This window comes from Sander vitreus, chromosome 2 (genome assembly GCF_031162955.1).
Source record: "Sander vitreus isolate 19-12246 chromosome 2, sanVit1, whole genome shotgun sequence".
NCBI lineage: Eukaryota > Metazoa > Chordata > Actinopteri > Perciformes > Percidae > Sander > Sander vitreus.
Window position 1 is genome coordinate 19,605,300 of NC_135856.1, and position 25,460 is coordinate 19,630,759.

Here is a 25,460-nt window from a genome sequence, read left to right on the forward strand (position 1 = left end):
GCCGGCATGTGTGTGTGTGGGGAGTGTGTGGTAGAGGGAGGGAGAAGTGAGAGAGTGACGCCAATTAGCTTTGGAGCGAGTACTGACTCTAGAGACATAGTGAGAGAAACAAAGTGTCTCCCCTGTGCTTTCTGACCAAGGTGGGAAATCTTTAGCAGGAAAAGTTAACCCTTTCCTTGATTTCATGTTGTTTATGGAGAAGGAGAACCGGGGAATGAGTCAGGGGAAATGCAACGCTACAAAGCTACGGCTGAGCGACGTGTAGTTACATGTTTCGAGAGGTGCACGTCAGGCTACGGCGTAGGGTCCGGCGTAGGTTTGTGTCTTCACGTACCTACGTACGTAGCGTAGATTTTACGCAGAAGTATAAATCAAGCTTCACTGTGCAGCTCCAGTCAGAGCAGGTGGGTGAGTGCTGCTACTCTCCACTGCTAGTCAATAGGGGGTGCTGGAGGCTCTCTTCCATTGCTCTGCAAAACAAGACCAGAAAAAAACAGTGTTGATGAGGTTATCAATAACCACATCCTGAAACCAATAACGTGATATTAATATTAGTCATAATAACAACAACAATAATAGGCGAGCTTAAAATGTGGACAAACAAGACATAATCAAATGTTTATCTGGTTGTGTACAGCTGAGTCCCTGTTAAAATACAGCTCAAGTTCACATCACATAAACATTTAGTTTTTTTCAACAAACATTTACCTGATGTAAATCTAGTTATTGTTAGCGCTAACTATTACCTCGTCGTTATTACAAACAAGTACTTTCGGGACGTGGATAGAGTAAGAGCACAGAGACAGCTTTGACTGTGTAACTTGGTCCACTTTTACGGACACTCCCCAAGCGTAGGACAACTCAAGACTCATAACAAAACATGCTTCATCATCTCATCATCATCATATCCCTCCGCCAACCTAACTGTTACTGAATTACTGGCAGGGTACAACATGTTAGATAGCTCCCTTGTCAACTCAAGGAACAGAATACACTATGAAGCTACAATTAATGGAAATATGTGACTTATTTCAGTAACCCTAAAAAGGTAATCTGTTAACTAAATATTCACAAAATAAATCTCATCTTACACTAACAACTCAACTAACAGTAGCAACAGTATGAACGACTTCCGCATTTGGTTAGACGGTTGCTTGCTGTGTCTTGGCTAGCACAGAAAAAAAAAAAAAAAAAAAAATTATTGAAACCAATTCAAAAATACAGTTCCCTACAAAACCAGAGCTCCCAAACTATAATTATATCAAACAAACCAGCAACTGTTGATACAATAATGTAGCAGCCTGCCTCTGGTATAAAATACACAAAGAGAATTTCTGGTGTTTAACTTGAACCAATAGGCATTTTTATGGAAGAGATTTTGACATGTTACAGTGAAAAGTTTTCATCAAATGGGGACTAAATTTTATTTCAGTAAATCACCACGAAGGCAAATTGTGTCTTATTCAGTATCTTACTTCTATGTTGTGATTCACTGTCCATTTTGTGGTAAATTATTATGGTAAACGAAGGCAGAGCACTACTGAACCTACACCTACAAAATGTCATTGTTATGTGGCCGGGTTGGGTCAGTGGGTAGAGCAGAGGCGCACATACACAGAGAGGTTTATGCCTTGACGCAGAGGTCCAGGGTTCGAGTCCGACCTGTGACGATTTCCTGCATGTCTTCCCCCTCTCTCTCCCCTTTCTCACCTAGCTGTCCTGTCCATTAAAGGCGGAAAAGCCCACAAAAAAAAAAAGTTGTGTAGGCTGAGTGTCATCAATACTGACATTGTGGGGTCCAGTAGGTTTGCCTGTGGGACGGGAACCCCTGAGACTGGATGGGCGCAACAGGAACAGGAGCAGAGCCAGCACTGCCCATCCCATCAGAACCATGGGGAGGGTCAGGTCACCTCCTCCGCTGACTGGCCCACTGGGACCTGGCACTGAAAACAAACACATATTTCCACTTCACCCATGTAACCTACACTAATGTTTCTGATTCGAGAACATAATATAACACATTATGAAAAAATACATACATTCCTGAGGGCAGTCTGTGTCTGTGCAGTAGGACTGAGATTGCCTGAGCTGAAAGAGAAATTACAGGAGGAACAAAGTAGATTTAAAAAGGGGATGTACTCGACATTCAGAACATTAATATAGCGGCAAACGTATATTTTTTTTTTATGTGGAGTAATGGGGTCCAGAGCAGAGATTGAAATCACACTCCCTCTGTGTGTGTTGTAATCCGAGCTTCTCTGTCCCTTATATTGATAGCCGGTCTGGCCGCGCATGCATTTTAGTGCATGTGGCTGTGAAAAAAACTGTTATTTCCGATTTAAGGAAATGGTCTGTGAGAGCCATGTAGAGGCATTCCCATCCCCCCCCCCCAGTATTTCGAGTACAGCCCCTTTAATACAAAGAGAATATGACTTATTTACTCTGGTGTGTCCACTGCTCTCTTTCATCTAGAAAGAGAGAAAATACAGGTAGTCTAAACACTCTGCTAATAAAACATAAACTTTAAGAGTTCCTTGTTACATTAGGCATACAGACAAATGACCCACTGCAGCTTACGGTTTTCCAACAGCACATATTCATATGTGGATGGTGCCTGTCTCCTAAAATATACTGTACAGTTCTAAATGGCTAACGCTGTGTAAATTCTTATAGTTTTTTGTACAACACCCTTTTCTGCTGCACGACAATCACAAACCCCGAGGGAGGTTTTAAGCTCTGAGCCAACTGCAGCTCGCCATGCAAGTTACACCTGTGCACAAAGAGCCAATGAGGTCACTGGGAAACTGATAACATAATTACAAGCTTTATTCTTTCTTTAAAAGTAGTTTCTCTCAATAATTTTGACCTCATCTTTTTCAACACACCTTCCATCAAGAAGAGTCGGAGAATATTTACAAGAACAATGCAAATGTGACAGCACACAATGCAACAGAATGAAACGTCTCTGTGTGGCAGAACTGATAGGCTCTCAAGATAAACACTGAGCAGGAACCAGGATATGTTGGCTCATGTTCAGTCGGCAGCTTTTCATTTCCTTCTCTCTGGCTGAGACTTTCATTTACTTGCTAGTTGTTTATAACATTAATCTCTTTGCCTCCCTTCTCTCAACTTTGGCAGGAGATATTTTTACCTCCCACTGCATACTTGGAATATTTTGACCTGTCCCTGCCCCTCAACTCTGTTATAGGTCTGACACTTATCAATCACACTTACTCAGTTCCATGACTTACCAGGTTGATTAGGCGCCTCATAGCATACTCATGGGTGCAGATGCACTCACAAGGGTCAAAACCTCCCTCTGCCATTTCTCACCAGATGGTGTCCACCCCTGGAACAAAATGAAAGTACAGTATGCAACTAAGACGTACATTTACAAGTGAAAGAAACCTAATGCTCCCTCTTGTCAGCGCTGTGCTCTATTGTTGTTTCACAGGCACACAGATTAGAGGGAGGAGACTGCTCAGTTAACAACCGTCAGCAGACTCTGTGGCTGTATTATCTTGCTGCATGTAATGTAGGTCTTTGTCAACAGTGAGAGCTGTTTTCTCTGTATTTATATTTGCATCTTCAAAGGAAATGCCCCATATGCTGCCAGGTAAACGTTTTTAAACACTACATGTTATTGCATTTTTTCGCTGCAGCGGTGTAACTTCACAGTAAAGCTAGTGAAAAAAATAAAAAGTGAACTGAGAAATGAGTGAGACGTTATTTTATTGAAAAAAAAAACAAAAAAAAACTCTAATTCGACCTTTATTAACAACATACTGGATATTTTTTATTAGTTGATTCTGGTGCCGTCCATGCATTTCTGAAATGTAAAGTCTGAACTGGTTTACCTTTACCACCTATCATGACGGGAGGCTGGTGTCAGCTCAAGATGGAGTGAAAGCAAGCAATTGCTTGACAATGCATGTATCAGTTGTTGGACAAATATACAGTCAAATGCACAGATGTCTGCAACGGGTGCCTAATCAACGTTATCTGGGTCTACACCACTATACTGCATTTTTGAGACCGATAACATTGATATTTGGTTGACTGAATTTCTATCCCTTTCTTTGTCGTAATTTTTTTTTTTATTAACATACACAAGGATTTTTAAATTCGAAATCCCAAGATTCATTTTAATTATTTTTTAAATAAATAGTGACCAGGATATGTTTAAATACAGAGTTGAAAATAATAATAATTTATGTTTAATTTATGGTTATGGGTTTTGCATGGTCTTTGCAGTTTTTGTCTTGGCATCTTATGTTGTCTTTTTGCATATTATGTTGACTGGCTTGTTTTAGCCACACCTTCCCAGACACTACACGTTACATCAGCGAACATCCTGGACTATATACCTGACCATTGCACTTGCACACATATATATATATATACATATATATATATACACATATATATATGATATATGTACATATATATGCTAACTTTTGCACTTTCCCTCAACATTTTTGCACACCCTGCACAAAACCATACCGCGTTCTACAAGGGTTGATATTGGTTTTTAAAATGATTTACACTTACTACATTTTGTCTTTCTCAATAAAAAAAGATTAAAAAAAAAAAACATACCACATTTTCGTATTGTACATATTTGTTAGGTTATCGTGTCTTGTATAAATTATTTATTGTAATATACATATTATATATTTATGTACTCGTCTGTTGGAGTATTTTGCTTTGTTTATTTCCTTAACACGTTTATGTATCTAATCACCAAGGCAAATTCCTTTTAAGTGTTACTTACTTGGCAATAAATCTTATTTCGATTTTGATTCTGAAATCCATTCAAGGGCAGCTACCATCACTTTTTATTAACCAACCCCTTAAACCCCCTTTGCTTGAATTCATTTAGCTAACGTTCGACTAGCTCCTTGCTAACCTAGCCAGCCAACCCACAGAAAACTCACAGCTTTGTCTTTTTTCCGACTGTTAACAATGAACATATGATTAGAGACAGACGTGACAGCAAATGGCTTTAAAACACGACTTACTTGAGCTGTGTAGATGTTGAGAAACAGTTAGATGTCTTTAGAGGGCCTGGGCTGCACCGCTGCAGCACTTGTTCCCCACAGAAACCATTAGATTGCAGACATGTCAACCTACCGTCTGTGTTTTGTTTGGTGAACGTGAGGCAACGGAGCCAACCTTCTTCACGACAGACATCCGGGAACTGAGGGGGAGGGGGGCTGTAGACACGCACAGTGCGATTTAAACGTCTCTGATTGGTTCAGACCTTTAATGGGTGGGCCTTTGAGCCAATCACACTAGGAAACGACAGAAACGACTGGATAGTAAAACAGTCCGGCTGCCTATCATCATACAGAGGCAGATGAACCAAGCTACAACATCTGTACAGTTGTGTAACCAAATATACAGTGCTGGAATGTAACTCAAATACTGTACTTAAAAAGTACAATACCTTAACATTGTACTTGAATATTTCTGTTTAAAGCTACTTTCCACCATATACAAAAATTCTGGTAATCCATCAATATATTTATTTTCCAATGATATAATATAATATAATATAATATATATATATATATATATATATATATATATGTATATAATGTATATTTTAACTTTGATTTTGAATGCAGGACTATTACTTATAACAGATTCTTTTTTCATCATAGCATTGCTATTTTTACTTTGGTTAAATATACTTATTCCGCCACTGTACCAATATATAAATATATAATAAGATGTAATTACTTCATATTTATCTGATGGAATAGAAAACTAAAAATTAAAAGTAAGAAGTAGTAATAAAAGTAAAATAAAGTAATACATTAAATTTAAATTTAAAATTTAAAATGTTACTTGAGTTAAAGTACAAAAGTATCATCAGCCTTTCAAAGTGTTTTTATATTATACTGTTGGAGCATTATTACTGATGCATAAATGTGTACGTAGCATTTTAATGTTGTATCTTGTCAAAAAGATAATTCTGTTCATATTTTATAAACGTAATAGATGTTTTGTATGTGAAATCGGCAAAATACTAACTAGCTGTCAGATAAGTGAAGTGGAGTAAAAGGTTCAATAATACGTTTGCTAAATACGTGTCACTCTGTCAAGGGTAACCTGACAACTTTTATTTCAGTAGGCCTACTTACACCCCACTTAATAAAATATGAAAGCAACTTAAATGGAAGTTGATATCTAAGCCATGAAAGCAGTTGAACTGTCAGTGGAAGTAAGTGAGTAAGTGATGAAAACAGCTGAACGTTCAGATGAAATTTGAAATGTCATTTGAGTGAAATTAAAAGCGCCAGAGACAGATGAAGTGTCAGCATATATGTAAGGAGTGATAGAAGTTAAAAAAAGGTGTTGAATCTGACAGCTTTATTCCCTTAGCCAACTTTTTAGTTGTGCTCCATAATCCAAAAAACAAACAAAAAACTATCTAAAAAAAAAGTAAAATCCCCATGATACATCACAGTCAGATGTAAAATTCTGTAGGTGAATGACCAGTGCTAGAAATCCGATGTGTTCAGCACATGATGAGAAATGTCCTGAAGGCAAGTTTGAAAAGAAAATAACCACATGTAGCCTACCAGAGCGCATGAATAAAACTTCCAGTTTCTACTCCATTTAGCTGCACTGTGTGCGTGCGCGCGTGCGTACACACACACACACACACACACACACACACACACACACACACACACACACACACACACACACAGAGAGAGAGAGAGCGAGAGAGAGAGAGAGAGAGAGAGAGAGAGGCCCCGGATGTGGCCTCAAGGCAGGCAGCAGCAGCAGTTCAGCAGACACAGCCATGGCTAACATCGCGGTCCAAAGGATCAAGCGGGAGTTCAAAGAAGTTCTCAAAAGCGAAGAGGTGCGGTAACGTTGCTGGCTATTTTCTTTATTTCGATTCATCTCCTTGTTGTTACTGTTTCAACTTAATTTAAATGTAAAGTGTCTGTAGCCGCTATGACAGACACCAACATGATCTAACGTCAGGTCCCAGTCCTGTGTTGCAGCAGGTCAGGCCTTCACGTTAAACAGCAGAACTTTAGCTAGCTTTAGCTTGATGTCAGTGTCTGGTCCGACCTCTCCTGTTGTATCAGGTGGGTGTGTTCAGGAAACACCGGGGATTCAGCTTTTTTTAACTGACAGGCCCTTTGTTTCTAACAAACAATACCGCATACCTTTTGGGTAATTAGATACATAACTAAAATAGCACTCGCCTCATACAAGGTAACGTTAAGGCTAGCTAGGTGTTTACTAACCTGAATTAGCTAGTTAATGACACTAGGGGTTAGCAGCTTTTAGCTTGCTCGTTGTTTTGACATCTCATTCACTGCTAGCCTGCTAGCTAGCCTGTGGTGTTATGATACAAAGTTCACCAACTTATCGCAATTATTAAACAGTAATCAACTGTTGGTTTCAAGAGGGAAGGGCTACGGTCATTTTAAAGTGTGTATTTTGTCATGCTGCTACCTGTCAAGTCTTGTTATTGTGGGTTTGTAGTTATGACAACTTTTGCTAGCTTAGCTCTAGTGGCAAGCTATCTATGTTGCTCCTGTGGAACAAACCGATTTAGATTTTTGTAGAAAATCCCAGTTGTGCCTTAACAGCCATTTGTTTGACACATTTAATCCTCATAGAGCAATTTGGTTACGTGTGTATGCATATGCATGTACCTGTGTGTTTTTTTTATATATATATATATATATATATATAATAAACTCATATCTGTACATAGTAGTCAAATGTTTACCTTGTTCTGCTTTGTTGTGCTTGTTTTTAAGTAGTATTTCTATGTGTACATTCAGAGCAATAAAAAGCCAGAGTCAAATTCCCTGTATGTGTTCACACTTACTTGGACATTAAAGCTGATTCTGATTTGTTTGTAAATGTATGTGGTTTCATACTTGACAGAGATATGTCAAGACACAGGCTGAGAGCTGTGATTCCTTGAAACACCAGGGTAACTCATTGTGTCCCTCTCATTTGTTTCAACCCATAGACAAGTAAAAACCAGATAAAAGTAGATTTGGTGGATGAGAACTTCACAGAGCTGAGGGGGGAGATAGCAGGTCCTCCAGATACACCATATGAAGGTATTGTCACAGACCTGCATTCCACTTATACTGACATAATATTTGTTACAAGACTTTAATGTTATGATTTCTTATGCTGTTGTTTTCCTTTCTTTCCAAGGTGGCAGATATCAGCTTGAAATAAAAATCCCAGAAACTTATCCTTTTAACCCGCCAAAGGTATGTGCTTTAGTTGCTTCCATCTTTTACGCGCTGCATGTTCTCTCTCTCTCTCTCTCTCTCTCTAGTGCATTTACATATACATTATGTCTGCTCGATTATGGCAGAATTATTTTGGTCAATGTTGAGATTATGATTATTTAACAGGACTACTCTCTACTCTGCTACTTCAGAAACCTCATGCATTTACTTAACTTTTATATTTAAAAAAAAACGTATTTTTAACAGTGGATGTTCTTGAACTTATTTAAAAATATATATAAATAAATAACTGCTAAAAATATATATATATATATATATATATATTAAATATACAAAAATAAATTGGACTAAAATGAACTGGATCAAATATGTTGTAGTGCACTGCCAAAACCCACTGAAAACTCAAAACATATATTCAGTTATTATTCATATATAACAGTTTTGGTAAACTGTAATTAACATATTCCAGTCAGTAACTCAGCAAAAACAGGCAAAAGCATCCTGTTGTAAAGAAAAGAGTGCGCTGGATTTATAATGTAAGACAGAACAAGAGCATCACTGTGACGAAGTGGAATGTGGCACAATAATTGTTTATTGCGATTATCTTGTTTTCATAACCGTTGAAAGCCAAAATCGTAATTGAAAATAACATTTGATCAACTGCCCAGCTCTAATGAACACTGTCATCCTGGTTAGCATCATAGTTTTGGAGTAAACGTATTCTCTTCATATTGAAAATTCTTCTTCAATCAAGTTCTCTTACATTCACAAAGTAAATTAAATGGCTACTGTTTCACAATACTGTGCAGGGTCCGAAATTAACACTAACACTAACCAAACGTGAGGGCGGGCTAACCACACAAACGCATAAACATTGGCGCACACACCAGCCACTACCTTCTGTTTACTGATAGCTAGTGTTTAACTCAGGCTAATTAATTAGCTAGTAAGCTGCGATTTTATAAGCCAGCCAGCCTTCCAAAAGAAAGTACAGGAAACGGAGTCTCATTTCACCTGTCCGGGAGGCTCTGACACACTTTCCACACTCCGTGTCGGCGGACAGCTGTAGGCTTGTACCGGTGTTGATGTTTTGTGCATTGTTGGACAGATGCAGCCACTATCCTGAAACCGTTTGCGGGACTTACACAAGTCCACAGCGGCCCGCGGCGTGTATGTCCGAGCTGTCTCCAGCGCCTCCACCTGCAGGTTGTCAGCTGTGTGTCTGCCTGGTGTACTCTCGGACGGCCGATTTAACTCGCCGGTCCTCATCAATATAGTTACATGTGTCACGTAGCTCTCCACAAGCAGAAAAAAAGAGGAGCTTAAAATGCAACTTGCGATGTGATCTGGATGGGAAGGATAACTCTGGGAGTTGGAAGCGCGACACAGGTTCGTGGATCTGAGTATTCGGTTTCATATCGCATATCGTTACAGCCCTGATAGACATAAAATCATCCATCACAGTAATTTTACATTGCAATATTGATATATATGGTGATATAATAAGAGAGGAATGTCTGTTTTTGGCTTCTTCAGTGAATTAAATACCTGACGAATGAAGTATTTTGTCATATTGATGCAAGTTGTATAACAAATCCAATATTTTTTTTTTTTTTTTTTAAAAGGATCTCAAGACCCATTGTAACCTACACGTGCCCCCCTTTTCTCTGTATTTAAACCATTTTTATCCAGATAACCTCTCACACCTGTCTTTCTTAGGTGCGCTTCATTTCTAAGATCTGGCACCCTAATATCAGTTCTGTGACAGGAGCAATATGTCTGGACATTTTAAAAGACCAGTGGTGAGTGAGATGTCCCTGAACCTTGTGAACTACCATACCCAATGTTCCAGTGTGTCTTCTCCATCTCAAACACCCTCCATTTATCTGCTCCAACTTTGACTGTGTCTCCCCCAGGGCAGCTGCTATGACCCTGCGGACGGTGCTGTTGTCTCTACAGGCTCTCCTCGCTGCAGCAGAACCAGATGATCCACAGGATGCAGTAGTAGCAAACCAGGTGAGAAAGGTGTTTGAATCTCTCTCTCTCTCTCTTTTTTTTTTTTTTTTCTCCAGTCACTGTTTGCTGAATCCTTTTATATTTGACCTCACTGAGCTTTGTCTCTGCATCCTCAGTACAAGCAGAACCCAGAAATGTTCAAACAGACGGCAAGGCTGTGGTCTCACGTCTATGCAGGCGCTCCCATCTCCAGTCCCGACTACACACGCAAAATAGACAAACTCTGTGCCATGGGCTTTGATAAGGTCAGAACCACTGCCTGTTGTTGTTGTACCATAACATTTATATATTGAACAAAGCATGGTGTGGGACAGGAGAGTTTTGGGGTGGGGTTATTTCATAGTTAAACTGAAACAGTTAGTCGACCAATCGAAAATCCGAAAATGAATAGGCAACAATTCTGATAATAGTTTAAGGCCATTTTCTTGTTTCCAGCTCCTTGAACGTAAATATGTTTTATAATAGTTGTCGTCTGTGTTAATACACTGAATATCTTCAGGTTTTGGATGGTTGGTCAGACGAAACGGCACATTTGAATATGTAACCTTGGACGCAGGGAACTTCTGATTAGCATTTTTTTTTATTACTGTATTTCTACTTTTATAGATTAAACAGAAATAGACCGTTTTAATCAATAATGGAAGTAGTCAGAATTGTAAGTTGCTGCCTTATTTGACAGCATGTTTGTCAGGGGTTGTGTAGTCTCACTGTAGTAATGTCAAAGGATTTACTCTTAACAAGGCACGATTTATTCAAACAGAATTACCATGGAAAGAATTTATTTCATTTTAGTTTTCAGAAGAAAAGCTGCTCAAAGGGTTGACATATCTGATGTTCATAATAGTATACTTTAAAATCATTTGTTTTTTTATGAACTTGATGTTGCAAATGACACACGCATTACAATACTGTTTTAATCCTCCTCCGCATACAGAATGCAGTAATAGCAGCCTTGTCTTCAAAATCCTGGGATGTGGAAACGGCGACAGAGTTGCTCCTCAGCAACTGAAACGCAGCCAGGTGTGAGGATCCCAGACTCCCTTCATCATAGCATCAGCTCCTCCCTGGCATCCATTCCACCACTGCCTTCTGTTACACAGACAACCCCCCCCCCACATTCACCACAGCAGTCTGAGCCTTCTTTTGTAACAAGTTTGTTTGCTACAAACTCAACAACAGTAGCGCCGCAATCGCCAATATGCACAACACCCCGTTGCCTGTCTGACCCCATCTGTCCATTACGCTGTCTTTTCTTCCACTAACTCAAACTGTGTGTCCTTGTAATAAGCCACCAAAAGCTTTCAATCATTCATCTTGTCTTCTATGCTCTTTATTCATATTGGCTCTGAAACCTTTTTCTTTCTTTTTTTTTTTTTTCCCTCACAAATTTCTGTTCCTAATATTGCAAAGAATCAAATAACTGCCATTTCCTGGTAGATTGTCCAGGGTGAAATGTGAAGGAAATCTGCATACAGCTCTCTCAGTAAATCCCCATTTACTCCCTGCTACAACCAGTTAGACCTTATGTCAGATTATTCTCTTTTATGGACATTTAATACTATAAAGGTCTAGCTGGAGTAAATTTACTCGACTGGATAGTGTAATGGATTGTTCCTGAACAGTTTATCATAGACGCTTCAATCACCTGCAGGGTTTTTCCTCTCTCTGCAGAATTAGAAAAGATTACTCAAACATCCTCAAACATCTGCACAGAAGACAAAAAAGGTATCTGTAAATAGATGTGTGTAAATTTGAAAATACAATGGGATTACACTTTGCTTTTCTTACATGGCATTGTAAAACAAATTATTTTAAATATAAACTATGCCTAGTTTACAATTATATGGAGATGTTTTTTTTATTTTTTTTTTAATGCTTTTGTGATCCATGAGAAATCCCTCTGAAATCCCTGTTTTTTCTTTTTAAGATTGTTGTTTAGGGATGACACAGCCAAAATCCTGGCCCTAATGGGACAGGAGGTGACAGCCAGCTCAGGCCCTTACATGCAGCCTTTTCTGCTACACCACAACCCAACCTTTTCTTGTCCTTGCATGTTCTATGCTGCCTTTTATTTTATTTGGCCAAATGATGTGGTGATTGGGGGGGGGGTCCTGTTCGGTTCAACCTCCCTTCAGACTTGTGGAACTCGCGAGACTCTTTCTAGTTTGCGGAAAGAGAGAGAGACACCTGGAAGCTCTGCTCGGCAAGCCACTTAAGCACAGTTTGGCACGATATCTGTAGTGAACCGAAGCCTTTTCTGTTGAGTATGTGGCTAGAAAATAGTCTCTTCTGCTCTGAACAGACCCACCTGGCACCAACAGGGGACACACCTCAAGAAGAAATGAGTGATTCTGAATGTCATTAAGGATTTTGAGTTCGAAGTGCTGTGGTTTTTCTTTTACTGATTTCAGAGCAATCATTCTCAACCATAGGCACGTTACTTTCAACCACTGGTTAAGGGATCTGCTCACCCTCTCAGTCCTGATGTTGATCATTAAGAGGGGGAGCTTTATCAGAATCCCTGATCCAATCCAGCAGTACGCAATCAAAACTTAGAGGGGTATAGGTGACTTCCTATATTACCAAACATGCTTTACTAAACAGCCAAATAAAATACTCATTGAGGTTGTCTATGAACGATGTCTGAGTAGTAAGAGGCTGGAACTCCTCTGAAGCAGATAGCAGGCCTGCACAGTGTTTTGAGGTATTTGAGGTACACAGACTGTAAAGAAATGCTTCATATATAGAGAAGTGGGGTGTTGATGAATCCTTACACGTCTTTGAAATAAATAAAAAATATCTTCCTTTTGCTTGGCCTCCAGCTCAGTTGCTACCAACACTGGCATGTTACTAGCCTGACAAGCCAGACCCACATCAAGATGTTGGCTGGGAATTACATTTGCTGCCGCTAGGGTGCATCTAGATTTCTAGGCTAGCATATTACAGTATTACATGGAGTTATCGTGCACAGTCTCCACAGATGGTGAAGTTTAACAGCCAGAGCCAAAAAAAAAAAAGGTTCATAGTCAAAGGTAGAAGGCACACGCCATCTCCTTCACTTGTAAATAATCCAGTTCTTGATAAAGAGCCATCTCGTTATCACTGGAGTGCACCATTGATGGCTGGATCTATATTTTGTAAGAAAAATGAAAGGAGGCCCCCTCCTCCCCAGTGTTCTCACTATGTACAATGTTGCACGATGACGAAGCATAGAAAAAGGGGCTGTTGCATCTCAGTTTCTCCATTTGGATTGAGACTTATTTTCCTCTTTTGTTTCCTTGGAAGCAAGCATCAGCAGTATAAAAGCATGGTTATTTATTGTGACAGTGTCATGTTTCTTTGATTAAAAAAAAGTGGAAAACCTCATTTGCTTTTGTCAGGTCTTTTGGCTTCTGAAAACTACACTTCATAAACACGGTGATCAAGACAAATGCACTGCATGGTAACATCTAAAAGCATTTATTTTCTGAAAAAAAAATTAAATATGATCATGAGAATAGGCATACTTTAACTACATCGAAATTAAGTTGTCAACACAGCCCGCAAGGTTTCCACTCACCCAATGCTTAAAATCAGGATTTACCCAGCAAAATAACTGACAAAAGTACAAAAAATATTTAATTGTAATAGATGAACAAAAACCTGAACACATACTTGTATAGTAATATATCATTTATGAATTCCAAAGGGAAGTATTGTTTCATACTTCAGCAGTAAAAAAACAAACAAAGGTAATTCAAACCCAGCTGGATTTCAGAGCCCCAGACCAGTCTCGGCGAGCTTGGAGCACAGTATCCAAACACAAATGTTTGACAGCTTAAATTTGTCCATTAACACGCTGGAAATAAATCAAAAAGGCCTTTAAAACCATTACAGGTGGCAGTTAAAAGGCCACAGAGTGTTTCTACTGGGCTTTGTGATGCTATAATCAAGCTAAAGCATCTCAACATACCAAAGTTAGAAACCTAAACATACCAAAGTTTATAAAATTTTGGTGTCGGTACATCTGTTAAATGCACAAATCTTATGCTATGATGTTCCAGGTTACAGCCGTTTTCAGCAATTTTTCTGCAAACGGTCTTGGATATTAAAAAACGTTTAACTGCAATGGGTATTTACAAAATACAACTGTGTAAGTAAAACGGGTAAGCTCAAAATAAAAAATATTGTGCAACAGAGACATAAGGAGGAAGAGGTCAGGAGACATACAGTAGGATTTTTCCCAGGGAATTTAATAAGCAACAATCAGAACCAGATTAAAATGTTTGTAAAATGTCCATCCTGTTTTTGTTTGTTTTTTTTTTTAAAAATGGCTCCACAAAAGAAGCAAAGAGCAACAAACACAAAGAAAAAAAACATGTTTTTGGAGTAAGACCTACATACAATGAACTTCAAATCAAGACTATAAGGGTATTTAAAACCTTCTAGGATGTCAGTGGTTTGTGTGTACGTGTGTGTGTTTTAGGAAAGGTCCATAATGTGTCCAGGAAAGCTTTAGAGTCAGAGGAGCGTGTACGTAGGGTCGAGGAGCAATGAGGAAGAGTCTGGCCCGTTCTCTACAGTCTTGATTTCACCTTCACCGGTTTCCTCTTTACCTGAAAGACAACAAAGTTTGGACTCAGTGTCAGCCCAGTTGACTCTTGGCTCTTTTCACCGGTCACAGACCCTAACCCCATTTATTTTTCCAATTGAATGGAATCACATTTTGATCTGTGAAATAAAGATTTATTTCGACCAAACCAGAGTTGGTGATTATTGGATCAGGTACATTTTATTTTGTTTCTGTCCCATTTGAATGAAGAAAAAAAAGCTAAGAGGGCTTAGCAAACTTGTCAATCACGTGCAATGCATCCTAAGCAGAATAACTTGCATTCTCAGTCAATATAGCACACACTGGGGAATTTATTTCTTCAATGGACTACAAGTACCATCAGTACTGATTGGACATAAACATTCAAAAGGTGGCACATTTTCCCTTTAACAGACAAATTTGTTGTATTTGGGGAATGACTGACATGGTAGAAAAGCAAGACCTAAAACACTCTGGTGTTTAGAGACATCCTGGGCTAAACCAACTCACTGCCAGCCCACTGTTGGGCTCTCCCTGCCTGCCAGAAGAACTCCTCTCCTTGTAGACTTGGTATCTCCCTGGCTAGATGTGTCGGACCAGGCTGCACAGCTGCTCTGCCCTTGCTTGAGGGGGTATCCCTCCCTGTCATTCCTGCCACAGATAACCCCCTCTGGGCTGGACTCCAGCTCTATCTCAGTTTCGCCCTCGCTGCCCAGGAGGAGGGCGACTGTCCCTACAGCTCTCCCTGTCTCCTCTTCAGGCTCCCATTTTCTCTCTTTTTCCTTCTCTGTGCTCACATATGACCACCTGAAGAGAAAACGGTTGACATCTGAAAGACGATGGGATTTTTGTGCAATCTCAGGGTTAGGTTGATTAGCTTTTCGGTGAAACGGACACAAACTGGGACTACAAAGTTAAAACGCACCACTGTCGAGCCTATTCATCATTTATCTGCCAAACGATAAGCTAAGCTACTAAGGTAAATACCATCTTAAGTTACTTTCTGCTGCACCCTTCCTGACTCTCACCTCTGCAAGTCAATCTGTCTCTTTGTCCCCTCGTCATTCTGCTGCTGCTGCTGTTTTGACATCTTGATGTTGATTGACGCTGCCGATGGGTTGGAGTTGGGGTCAGCTGCTCTCTTCCTTCCTCTGCCAGCGCCACCTCCCGTTGCTGCCGCTGCTCCTTCCTTTTCAGCTGCCACAGGGGCGGCGGCAGCAGCCGTTTTTGATGGACGGCCACGTCGTTTGACGGGCGACGCTTCTGTCTCGGCGTCAGGGGTCGCAATCTGACTTTGCTCCTCCTGAGAGAGACGGTGAGAAAAGCTCAGTCAAGATAACTCTCTTAATGTTGCAGTAAGTGTAGTTCCAGCTGACATCTGGTTGGCTCAGCTTACCTTCTTCCCCTCTTCATTCTTGATGACTGGGTTCTCGTTGTTTTCCTGCGTTTGGCTCTCTGACGACTCAGTGGCAGCATTGCTGTTACTACAAGACACGTTTAAAAAGTTGAAGGCGGCATTACTCTTGACGTGTGTGCGCGAGTGTGCGTAGTGAGTCTATATATACCTGTTCTTATTGATAGTTGAGGAGCTCAGCGGGGAGGAGTTGGTGCTGGGGTTACTGGTGTCTGACACTGTGGTGGTCTTGGTGAAGATCCTCCTCCCTGGTACCGTCAGAGGCTTGTTCACAGCTCCCAACACTGGAGCCGGTTTAGGCTGCTTAGAGAAAGGGTGGAGTTGTAGGGTGCAGTTAATGGTATTAGGCTGGTAAGCATTTGATAGTTTAGATCCCCAACAGCTGTGTGGCGTGTAAAAATGATCAGTGATTACTCAGAGTTCAATAGATCACTCAATTTTCTCTGCTCCCCTTTGACTCTGACCCAAGCATTATACTCATATACTGAGAATACAAATATGTTAAAACAGATGTTTCTAAACTAACAATAAAATGACAATGGTTTTTTTGCCTACTTAGCTAAACAATAAAAAGCAAACAAGTGTTTACAGTGGGGCAAAAAAGTATTTAGTCAGCCACCAATTGTGCAAGATCTCCTCTAGAGCAGTGCTGTTTTGGGGCTGTCGCTGGGAAACACGGACTTTCAGCTCCCTCCAAAGATTTTCTATGGGGTTGAGATCTGGAAACTGGCTAGGCCACTCCAGGACCTTGAAATGCTTCTTACGAAGCCACTCCTTCGTTGCCCGGGTGGTGTGTTTGGGATCATTGTCATGCTGAAAGACCCAGCCACGTTTCATCTTCAATGCCCTTGCTGATGGAAGGAGGTTTTCACTCAAAATCTCACGATACATCGCCCCATTCATTCTTTCCTTTACACGGATCAGTCGTCCTGGTCCCTTTGCAGAAAAACAGCCCCAAAGCATGATGTTTCCAACCCCATGCTTCACAGTAGGTATGGTGTTCTTTGGATGCAACTCAGCATTCTTTCCCCTCCAAACACGACGAGTTGAGTTTTTACCAAAAAGTTCTATTTTGGTTTCATCTGACCATATGACATTCTCCCAATCCTCTTCTGATCATCCAAATGCTCTCTAGCAAACTCCAGACGGGCCTGGACATGTACTGGCTTAACACATCTGGCACTGCAGGATTTGAGTCCCTGGCGGCGTAGTGTGTTACTGATGGTAGCCTTTGTTACTTTGGTCCCAGCTCTCTGCAGGTCATTCACTAGGTCCCCCCGTGTGGTTCTGGGATTTTTGCTCACCATTCTTGTGATCATTTTGACCTCACGGGTGAGATCTTGCGTGAGCCCCCGGATTGAGGGAGATTATTAGTGGTCTTGTATGTCTTCCATTTTCTTATAATTACTCCCACAGTTGATTTCTTCACACCAAGCTGCTTACCTATTGCAGATTCAGTCTTCCCAGCCTGGTGCAGGTCTACAATTTTGTTTCTGGTGTCCTTTGACAGCTCTTTGGTCTTGGCCATAGTGGAGTTTGGAGTGTGACTGTTTGAGGTTGTGGACAGGTGTCTTTTATACTGATAACAAGTTCAAACAGGTGCCATTAATACAGGTAACGAGTGGAGGACAGAGGAGCCTCTTAAAGAAGAAGTTACAGGTCTGTGAGAGCCAGAAATCTTGCTTGTTTGTAGGTGACCAAATACTTATTTTCCCGAGGAATTTGCAAATAAATTCATTAAAAATCTTACAATGTGATTTTCTGGATTTATTTTTCTCATTTTGTCTCTCATAGATGAAGTGTACCTATGATGAAAATTACAGGCCTCTCTCATCTTTTTAAGTGGGAGAACTTGCACAACTGGTGGCTGACTAAATACTTTTTTGCCCCACTGTACGTCATGTATTCTGCCCCTCTGCCCTTCCTTCAAATTAAACTACACTCATTACAGTGTTAAGCATTATCACCTACAATGTGGATTGCTCAGTAAATTGGAGTGTTTTGGATTTACCTTTCCAGTGAGCAGCATTTGTCTCATCTCTGTCGACAGATACTCTTTATCATTTTTGAAGTCCTGTTGAAAGAAATCACAGCAGAAAACTTTGATTAGCATAAACTGCTAAACCACAAAGGTCATAATTTTGGCTTTAGTATTAAAAGAGTGTGCCCATATTTATTTACCACTGAGTGGTTATAAGTCATTCTTAAGAAGTGTGTGTGTGTGTGTGTGTATATATTGCCTTGTCCTGTATGATGAAGAACTTGGACGGTAGAACAGGGTCTTTCGGAGAGTCCAGGTGACATGCAGTGCTCTTGTTGGCGATAACGAAGAGAGCCACATCACAGACAATATACATCTTCTGTAACCAAGACAAGAGACACACAGTTATGATTGTTTAATAATTAGGTGACTTGTCACAAAGAGCTCTTAGCTCATTGCTTTTGCGTCCTTGCTTTCTTTACAAAGAATGCTTCCTGATCATTTTATTCATTCATTCATTATGGACACCAGCTTGTTTTACTAACGACTATTATTCTTAAAGCTCCATGTTTAAGAACGAAAGAAAATGGTTTTATATCAAGTATAGCTATGCTATGTTAGCTATTTATGAAATCTTGCACATTCTTGCATTAATTTAACTTTTTATTTGAAACATTTTAGAGAGGACTGTTTGATGCTTTTTTGTTGTCGTTTGTTTGCCACATTGAGTAAGCGTGTGTGTGTGTGTGTGTGTGTGTGTGTGTGTGTGTGTGTGTGTACCTCATTGGCCTTTGCATCATCAAGGCACTGTGCATCCTTGGTCTGTTTGATGTTCTCTACCATCTTCCTTAGAAAGGCATGACTGTTGTTCTCATTCTTGGTCATCAGCACTTCCAGCATGAACCACAGGCACCTACACACACAAGCACAATAAACATGCTGTATGGCACAGCTTCAGTCATCACCACTTCTATCTTATTAGCATTATAAGTCAAGAGTATAAAATGTTCTCATAAAAATAGAAAAATAAGCATTAAAAAAAAAAGAAGACATTCTCAGCTTTATCATCAAATTCAGGGACAGGTTATGACATAAAACATACAAAATATAGTATGCCAACACTCACTCTTTGATGTCTTTGAGCTGTTCATATTCATGTGGTTTTGTGAAGTCTGGGTCGTGGGCCAGCAGGTGGATCATATAGGGAACGACATACTCGGGAAGGAGGGAGACAAGTTTATCTGTGGGAAGGGTGAGAGTAACTAATTTTAATGTCTATAAGGGTTTCCATCCGTCTGTTTTTATGCACTTTCAATTTGCGAATAAAAAAAAACAAAAAAAAAAAAAAACAGTGGAAATATCTAGAAACTATATAAAAAAAAAAAAAAAATTGCAAAGAGGTTTTAAAAGTTGGTGTATTGACAAAAACAAATGCGACAAAGTGCAATAAAACAGACGTAATTGACGGCTAGGAAACGTGACTTAAACTTCCACTCCACTAAAGAGACAAAAAACTGCAGCAGACAAAACATCAGATCAGTGCGGGGCGGTGAGGAGGCCATAATCTTCCTCAAATCAATACATGAAACAAACTGTAATGCCATATTACTGTCATGTATACCATATTGTTAATGTTCTTTTAGGGTTCCATTGCCTTTAAAAAAAAAAAAAAGAAAGAAAGAAAAAACAACAATGACTCATCTTATTGCACCCTCTTTTTCTGCAGTCGTTTAATGGCACCCGATTGGAAAATTAGCGCCACAAACTGTTCTATATCTATGTGCACCCGACTCCTAATATTTGCAAACAGGCATTAATTTGCATTTACTTTTGCAGATTTTCTGAAAATCTGTTCAAATTTGTGGTGATATTGGATGGAAACTTGGCTCATGTGGTCTTTGATTAAAAAAAAACAACAAAAAAAACTGCTGCTCAATAAAGCACACATTAAACATTTCAGTAACTTTCAACATGAAAACATCCATAGGTCCATCCACTGACCCTGAGCGAGAGGGTTTTGTTTGATGAACTCTCTGCGGACAGAAATGTTTTTGAGGAGGCACTGCCGGGCATGGGCGCGGCGCTCCTTCACTGGGTCCTTGGCACACAGGGCGAAGACGGCGAGGTACTCCAGGGGCAGCACCAGTTTGACGAGAGCCAGGTGTAACTTCTGAGCAAAGATTTGACGAACCTGGTAGCACTCGTCCTGGATGTAGGGAAGAATAGACTTCAATTAGACTCAATTCACACAAGAGAGTAAAGATTATTAGTACTAATGAGAATGTTTTCTTTTATTCATATGGTACACTGTAACTGAATCAACTGACATGTCAATTAGTTCTCATTGTGTACACATAGAGTACAATTTGCAAATTATAATAATAAGGTAAATTTTGTGTATATTATAATAGGCCTTTCACACAGCAGACATTTTTTGACTTGTCATAGCAGGAAAAGTACAGGTGTTACTAATGACATTAAAAATGGCTCCATTCTGACCATCAGATAGCATGCACAATACCAGGACGAAGCAGCTAAATGGAACTCGGCCATCATTAAATTCATCATTTATACCTGTGCTTCTCTTACTGAGACATGTCAAAATGTCTTCTGTTAAAAAAGGTTCTACCAAAAAAAATAAAAAAAAGGGATATAAAAGGTGAGACTGACGTTGATAACGAGGCCGCAGAGCTGAAACTGTTCAGGTGTGATGATGTCATGGTAACAGGGCTCCTGGGCCAACTTCATTATGGCTCCGCCTGCGGCAAGCCTCAGACGAGACATGTCTGACTTACTGTGAAGAGGAACAAATAACAAAAGGGGAAGAAGGATAACAAAGATGATTTTTTTTTTAAATCAATTACAACTGGTAAATGTGTTCCCCCAAGTGTATCCTGGAATCTGTATGAAATGATTTGCCCCTACAACATCTTAATCCTCTAACAGCTCTACTGTGACCTTCAAGCCCCGAGTTACCTGATCTTCTTCTGCTCTGTGAGGTCTCCCTCGCTGACCAGCATGGCTGACAGCAGGCGCAGGGTGGAGTTTGCTGACTTGGATTGGTTGTTCTTCATTCCTAATAACCAACGCACTAGCAGCTTGATGGCCTGCACCTGGGGGAACCGGAAGAGCATGAATAATTAGACAAAGTGAGGTCCCTAAATCTTTAAAGAAAACCTTTCCGTTTACAAAAACATCAAACAAGATCCGAATCCTTGTCATCAACACAAGACCGTACATGTGCATGCCTGCAGTAAAAATGCAAAATCATATTGGACTAGAAGTGAAATAAATGCCACAGATATGTTTGCCTCTTACCTTAGCTAGGACCTCAGGTGAAACTTCTTCATCAGTGGTCCACAGCTTCCCATTCTTGTTTCCCACTGACTAGAGACATAAAAAGGCACATTCACATTCTCACTCTTTTCTTGACTGGGTTTATGTGTTGAAAGTTGTAATTCATAAAACAGGTGTCCAAAAATATAAAAATGTTTGTTAAAAAAAGTGCAATTATGTGTGTGTGTGTAACTGTTTCAGTACACCGTTTGATCTCCACGCACCCGGTCATTCATGAGCAAGTCCTTGACAATGAAGTTAGCCACAATGGACTTCATTGGTGAAGCAAACTGATCTGGGGCCAGCATGGAGATGTGGCCCAGGGACACCAGAGGAGTAATGAGCTGCTCTGGGACGTCTGCATTCAGACTACGTGACAGAGGCTGGGGGTGAAGGGAAAAAACTGTGTGAGTGCATCCCAACAAAGAAATGTCAGTACAATAAAAGATGACATACAGTGCAAGTTAAATAAAAAACAACTGTTAAACTGATAAATAAAAACATTGTTGTCAATTTGTAATATAAGGTGCATCCCTACAAATCAGTAAGTAAGAAAACGGTCCCCTACCTCAAAAATCTGTGCCAGCTGCACTTCCTTGTTATTAAAGATGGCGTGGATACAGTGGACGGCCTGCTTGGCCTGGTGAGGTGTTCCTCGCTTGGCTTTCTGATGCAGGACGGGAATCAGAGTCCTGATGGACATTAGGATGAGTTACACAATGCAGGTTATTTCTTTCATTCAACCCAGATGTGGACCAGTATGGCAAGTGACGAAAGTGTGGACCCTTCGCCTGTAGATTCATAAAGCGACAGACTACTGTCCAAATACAAATGTCTATTGTTTGAATTCATCATTTGCACTTTTAAGTACAATGTCATTTCTCTCTTACGATCTTATCTGTTGTAGCTCTGTCTCAATCTTCTGCCCTGTGTTTCTGAATATCTGGATGGCTGCCTCTGCCACTTTTTCATCCTCCATCTTCAAACACTGCAGCAGAGACTCGTAGGTTTCTGCTGAGTGGAACGCTGTGGGGTGGGTGAACGACAGGACCTAGAGAGTAGAAATCATTTTTTTTCTAACATTAATTTGTTTAAAAAATACACAATCCAGCCTTAAAAGACTGTTACCATACTTTGCGTGTTTACACCCGTTTACTAAAAAAACAAACAAAAGAAAAAAAATCACACACTGGTTACATTTTGGGCATTGGCTTCCATTTATCACAGTATGATTGGGCCATGCTATGTACCTTGAGTAGCTCCAGGCCAGAGCGGATGGCTGTATCAGGGGTAACGCCCTCCTCGTCGTCATCAGCCGTGCCCTCAATGGACTTGTTCAGCAGCTTCACCAGAGCACTAAAAGAAAACAAATTATAAGTTATTACCTCACCTTTGTTAAAATAATCTAAATGTGCATTACACGACAACCTGGAGCACTTTCGGATAACTTACGACAACATAATAGCAAGTATTAAACATGACAGAAATTGTTACACTGCCTAACGTAAGCACTAGAAGTCATTCAGTATGTATGTTTCCTCTCTCATGGTGTTTTTCCATAAAGAAGAAAGGGTTAAACCTGTTCCCTGTCTAAGGCCTGCAGGTACAACTCACCACCACTAGGTGTCTCAGTGAATTAGAAAAGCCTGTTAATGGTATTACACAATGACACAGAGTACATGAAGCTCCTTATTACTGAGATAGGAGTGCAGGTCCGTCAGATGACTGCCTCTTTGTGTGTACTATACAAAGAGACACTTAAATCCAATGGAACAGGATTTACAATCCAGTTTCATCTCTTTCAATTTTAATCGAAATGTACTCTAATCCATTTTATTGCTATTAGAATTTAGACTTGACTATGTTCAAATATTTTGGTCTGTTGTGAAATTTGAAAGTAAAACCCAACCCCGACACTTGGTGTGTTGAACATGTCAGGAATCTTTCTGACCTGATGGCCTCAGAGTCAATGTGGACGGGGGCGATGCGCTCCAGCAGGAACTTAACCATCTCCAAGAACGGGTTGGTGGGCTGTTTGGGGAACGTCAACTTCCGAGTGATCTCCCTCTGCACACAGTACAAACAGTACACCTTTAGTACCAACATTCATGGATTTTGGCTTATATATCTCCACCGCATTCATGCCAAGGTCTGTATTACTAAATCTAGGACAACCGTCCTAAAAGTACCTTCGATCTTTAACCCTGAATGTGTGCTCAACTAAAACACAAGAGTGTGACTGGTGATTTTGAGGTCTTTAATATTAATGTGGTAGCGGATTAACATTATGAGGATTCAAACAAAAACAGAGGTTGAATGGTTTGCTCGGTTATTTATTCTATAAATTCTTATAAATTCTATATAAAAAATAATACAGTCCATTTACATTTAATTAGTCTGGATCAACAGAAATACATTTCCAGGATAAAGCCTGACATCCGGTGTATGAGGCTTCGCCCCTAACCTTCCACTCTGTGTGTGTTGCTGTTCTCAATATCCCTTCGCTACAGGAAACGACAACAAACCTAGAGCAAGCTTTTTTTTCTTCTTTTTTCTCCTCCTCCACAGCGCTGTGGAGGGAGGTCTGGCAATGTGAGACTAGGTGTTTATTAATGCTGTACTTGTAGAAGCGTTCTCCTCTTTTATAGCATGACATTTCCTGTTAGTTGTCATTTTTAAGTGACTGCACCTTGAAAATATAGAAAAAAACTAACCATTTTTATTAACTGCCACAACGTCCTTTCTCTAAAACGTCACTTCAGGGATTTTGAGTGATTTGTGACTGCTACCTTGTAAATATAGGCTCAAAAACAAACTCACAGCACCGAGTCTTTGTTCAAGATAAGGAGAGAGAATGAGACTTGCAGCCTGTCTGTGAGTGAGTGTGTATGCTAAATGGATGAGTGTTCTTCTCACCACACAGATCTCAGCCTGTTTGCAGGAGCAGGTCGGGCTGATGAGCATCTCCAGCTGAACTCTGAGCTTCTCGTCCTCACCCAGAACCTGGTTGAACTTCTTCATGAAGTCCTGGGCCTTTCCAGCATCTGGCAGATTCTCTGTGAACATACAGGAGAGTTTAATTAGGATGTCAGTCATGTTAAGTGGAATGGACCTTTACCATTATGAAGAAATGACAGATGAGCGTGGGGATTGAAAGTGTACTGTACACGTTTGTGTGGTTTCCAACTTACTGGCAATACTCATCAGCTTCCCAAACATGGCTGTGCTATTAGCCTCGGACTAGCAGGAGAAAGAGAGAGAAATATGTCATACATATGTTTTGCATCGAAATACACGGAGGTGGTTAGTTTTTGTGCGTCAACACACCACTGGCAGCTTGTGGAGGTCAAGCAGCTCTTTGACGAGGCTTCTGAGCATGTTCTGACACTTCCACATCTCATTCAGGGCCCTGAGAGCAAAGAATACACCAAAAGAAAGGAGAAACAGGTGAGAGTTGGCAAAAACACAGGGGCTGATCAATATACTGTCCATGTGATATGTACAAACATATTGAGCTGTTAGTATTGTTGTTTTCATGTTGTTTGCAGATAAAACGTTGGGTTTGCTGGCCATTGTGCAGTTTTGTATTTTCAGGTCAGTATTTATGTGTACAATGTGTGTTTTTTCTTAGAGGAGGCATTATTGCAGGTTTACTGACTTGACAGCGTTTGTGTCCAGGCAGGCATACAAGTAGTACAGACACTTCATCTTCTCCTCTGTGTCAAGACTGTGAGGGACCATGTACTGAGCGAAGATCTTCTCTACCAATAACCTGAAAAAAGGAGGGGAGAGTTTCCGTGAATTGTGTGAAAACAGAGACAATGGAAACCAAAATAAATTCACTGTGCAGTAATACTTTCTGTATTAACAAAAATCTGTACTAATAGCACTGGT

At 40.2% G+C, this 25,460-nt stretch overlaps 3 protein-coding genes across 7 annotated transcripts in view; 1 reads left to right on the forward strand and 2 right to left on the reverse strand.

Annotated features, from left to right (window-relative positions):
* smim14 (small integral membrane protein 14) overlaps positions 1-5,183 on the reverse strand; it is a 6,072-nt gene extending 889 nt beyond the window's left edge. The window contains exons 1-5 of the mRNA XM_078260121.1: positions 5,022-5,183; positions 3,252-3,349; positions 2,040-2,088; positions 1,789-1,943; positions 1-470 (exon numbers count right to left, since the gene is read on the reverse strand). The exon at positions 1-470 is cut by the window's left edge and continues 889 nt beyond it. Of these exons, the coding sequence (XP_078116247.1) occupies positions 432-470; positions 1,789-1,943; positions 2,040-2,088; positions 3,252-3,326 (318 nt within the window). The 5' untranslated portion in view covers positions 3,327-3,349; positions 5,022-5,183 and the 3' untranslated portion in view covers positions 1-431. The remainder of the gene's footprint in view (positions 471-1,788; positions 1,944-2,039; positions 2,089-3,251; positions 3,350-5,021) is intronic.
* A 1,588-nt stretch (positions 5,184-6,771) lies between these two features.
* ube2kb (ubiquitin-conjugating enzyme E2Kb (UBC1 homolog, yeast)) lies at positions 6,772-13,631 on the forward strand. Its single transcript, XM_078260181.1, is given in 8 exon segments — positions 6,772-6,783; positions 6,785-6,880; positions 8,015-8,108; positions 8,209-8,267; positions 9,969-10,051; positions 10,166-10,265; positions 10,382-10,510; positions 11,200-13,631. Coding segments are annotated over 8 exon segments (648 nt in total). The 3' UTR covers positions 11,275-13,631.
* Positions 13,632-13,865: 234 nt separating this feature from the next.
* Positions 13,866-25,460, reverse strand: part of pds5a (PDS5 cohesin associated factor A) — a 30,794-nt gene continuing 19,199 nt past the window's right edge. For 3 of the 5 annotated variants that reach the window (XM_078260151.1, XM_078260160.1, XM_078260135.1), the window contains exons 13-34: positions 25,225-25,338; positions 24,894-24,975; positions 24,758-24,806; positions 24,483-24,622; positions 23,518-23,633; positions 22,817-22,922; positions 22,457-22,617; positions 22,135-22,258; positions 21,791-21,949; positions 21,549-21,617; positions 21,207-21,343; positions 20,901-21,024; positions 20,232-20,436; positions 19,357-19,471; positions 19,011-19,143; positions 18,490-18,609; positions 18,261-18,323; positions 16,401-16,552; positions 16,232-16,319; positions 15,864-16,138; positions 15,346-15,642; positions 13,866-14,860 (exon numbers count right to left, since the gene is read on the reverse strand). In XM_078260151.1, coding sequence (XP_078116277.1) covers positions 14,857-14,860; positions 15,346-15,642; positions 15,864-16,138; positions 16,232-16,319; positions 16,401-16,552; positions 18,261-18,323; positions 18,490-18,609; positions 19,011-19,143; positions 19,357-19,471; positions 20,232-20,436; positions 20,901-21,024; positions 21,207-21,343; positions 21,549-21,617; positions 21,791-21,949; positions 22,135-22,258; positions 22,457-22,617; positions 22,817-22,922; positions 23,518-23,633; positions 24,483-24,622; positions 24,758-24,806; positions 24,894-24,975; positions 25,225-25,338 — 2,833 coding nt within the window. In that variant the 3' untranslated portion in view covers positions 13,866-14,856. The remainder of the gene's footprint in view (positions 14,861-15,345; positions 15,643-15,863; positions 16,139-16,231; positions 16,320-16,400; positions 16,553-18,260; positions 18,324-18,489; positions 18,610-19,010; positions 19,144-19,356; positions 19,472-20,231; positions 20,437-20,900; positions 21,025-21,206; positions 21,344-21,548; positions 21,618-21,790; positions 21,950-22,134; positions 22,259-22,456; positions 22,618-22,816; positions 22,923-23,517; positions 23,634-24,482; positions 24,623-24,757; positions 24,807-24,893; positions 24,976-25,224; positions 25,339-25,460) is intronic. The other 2 variants (XM_078260143.1, XM_078260169.1) reach the window with 2 other exon arrangements.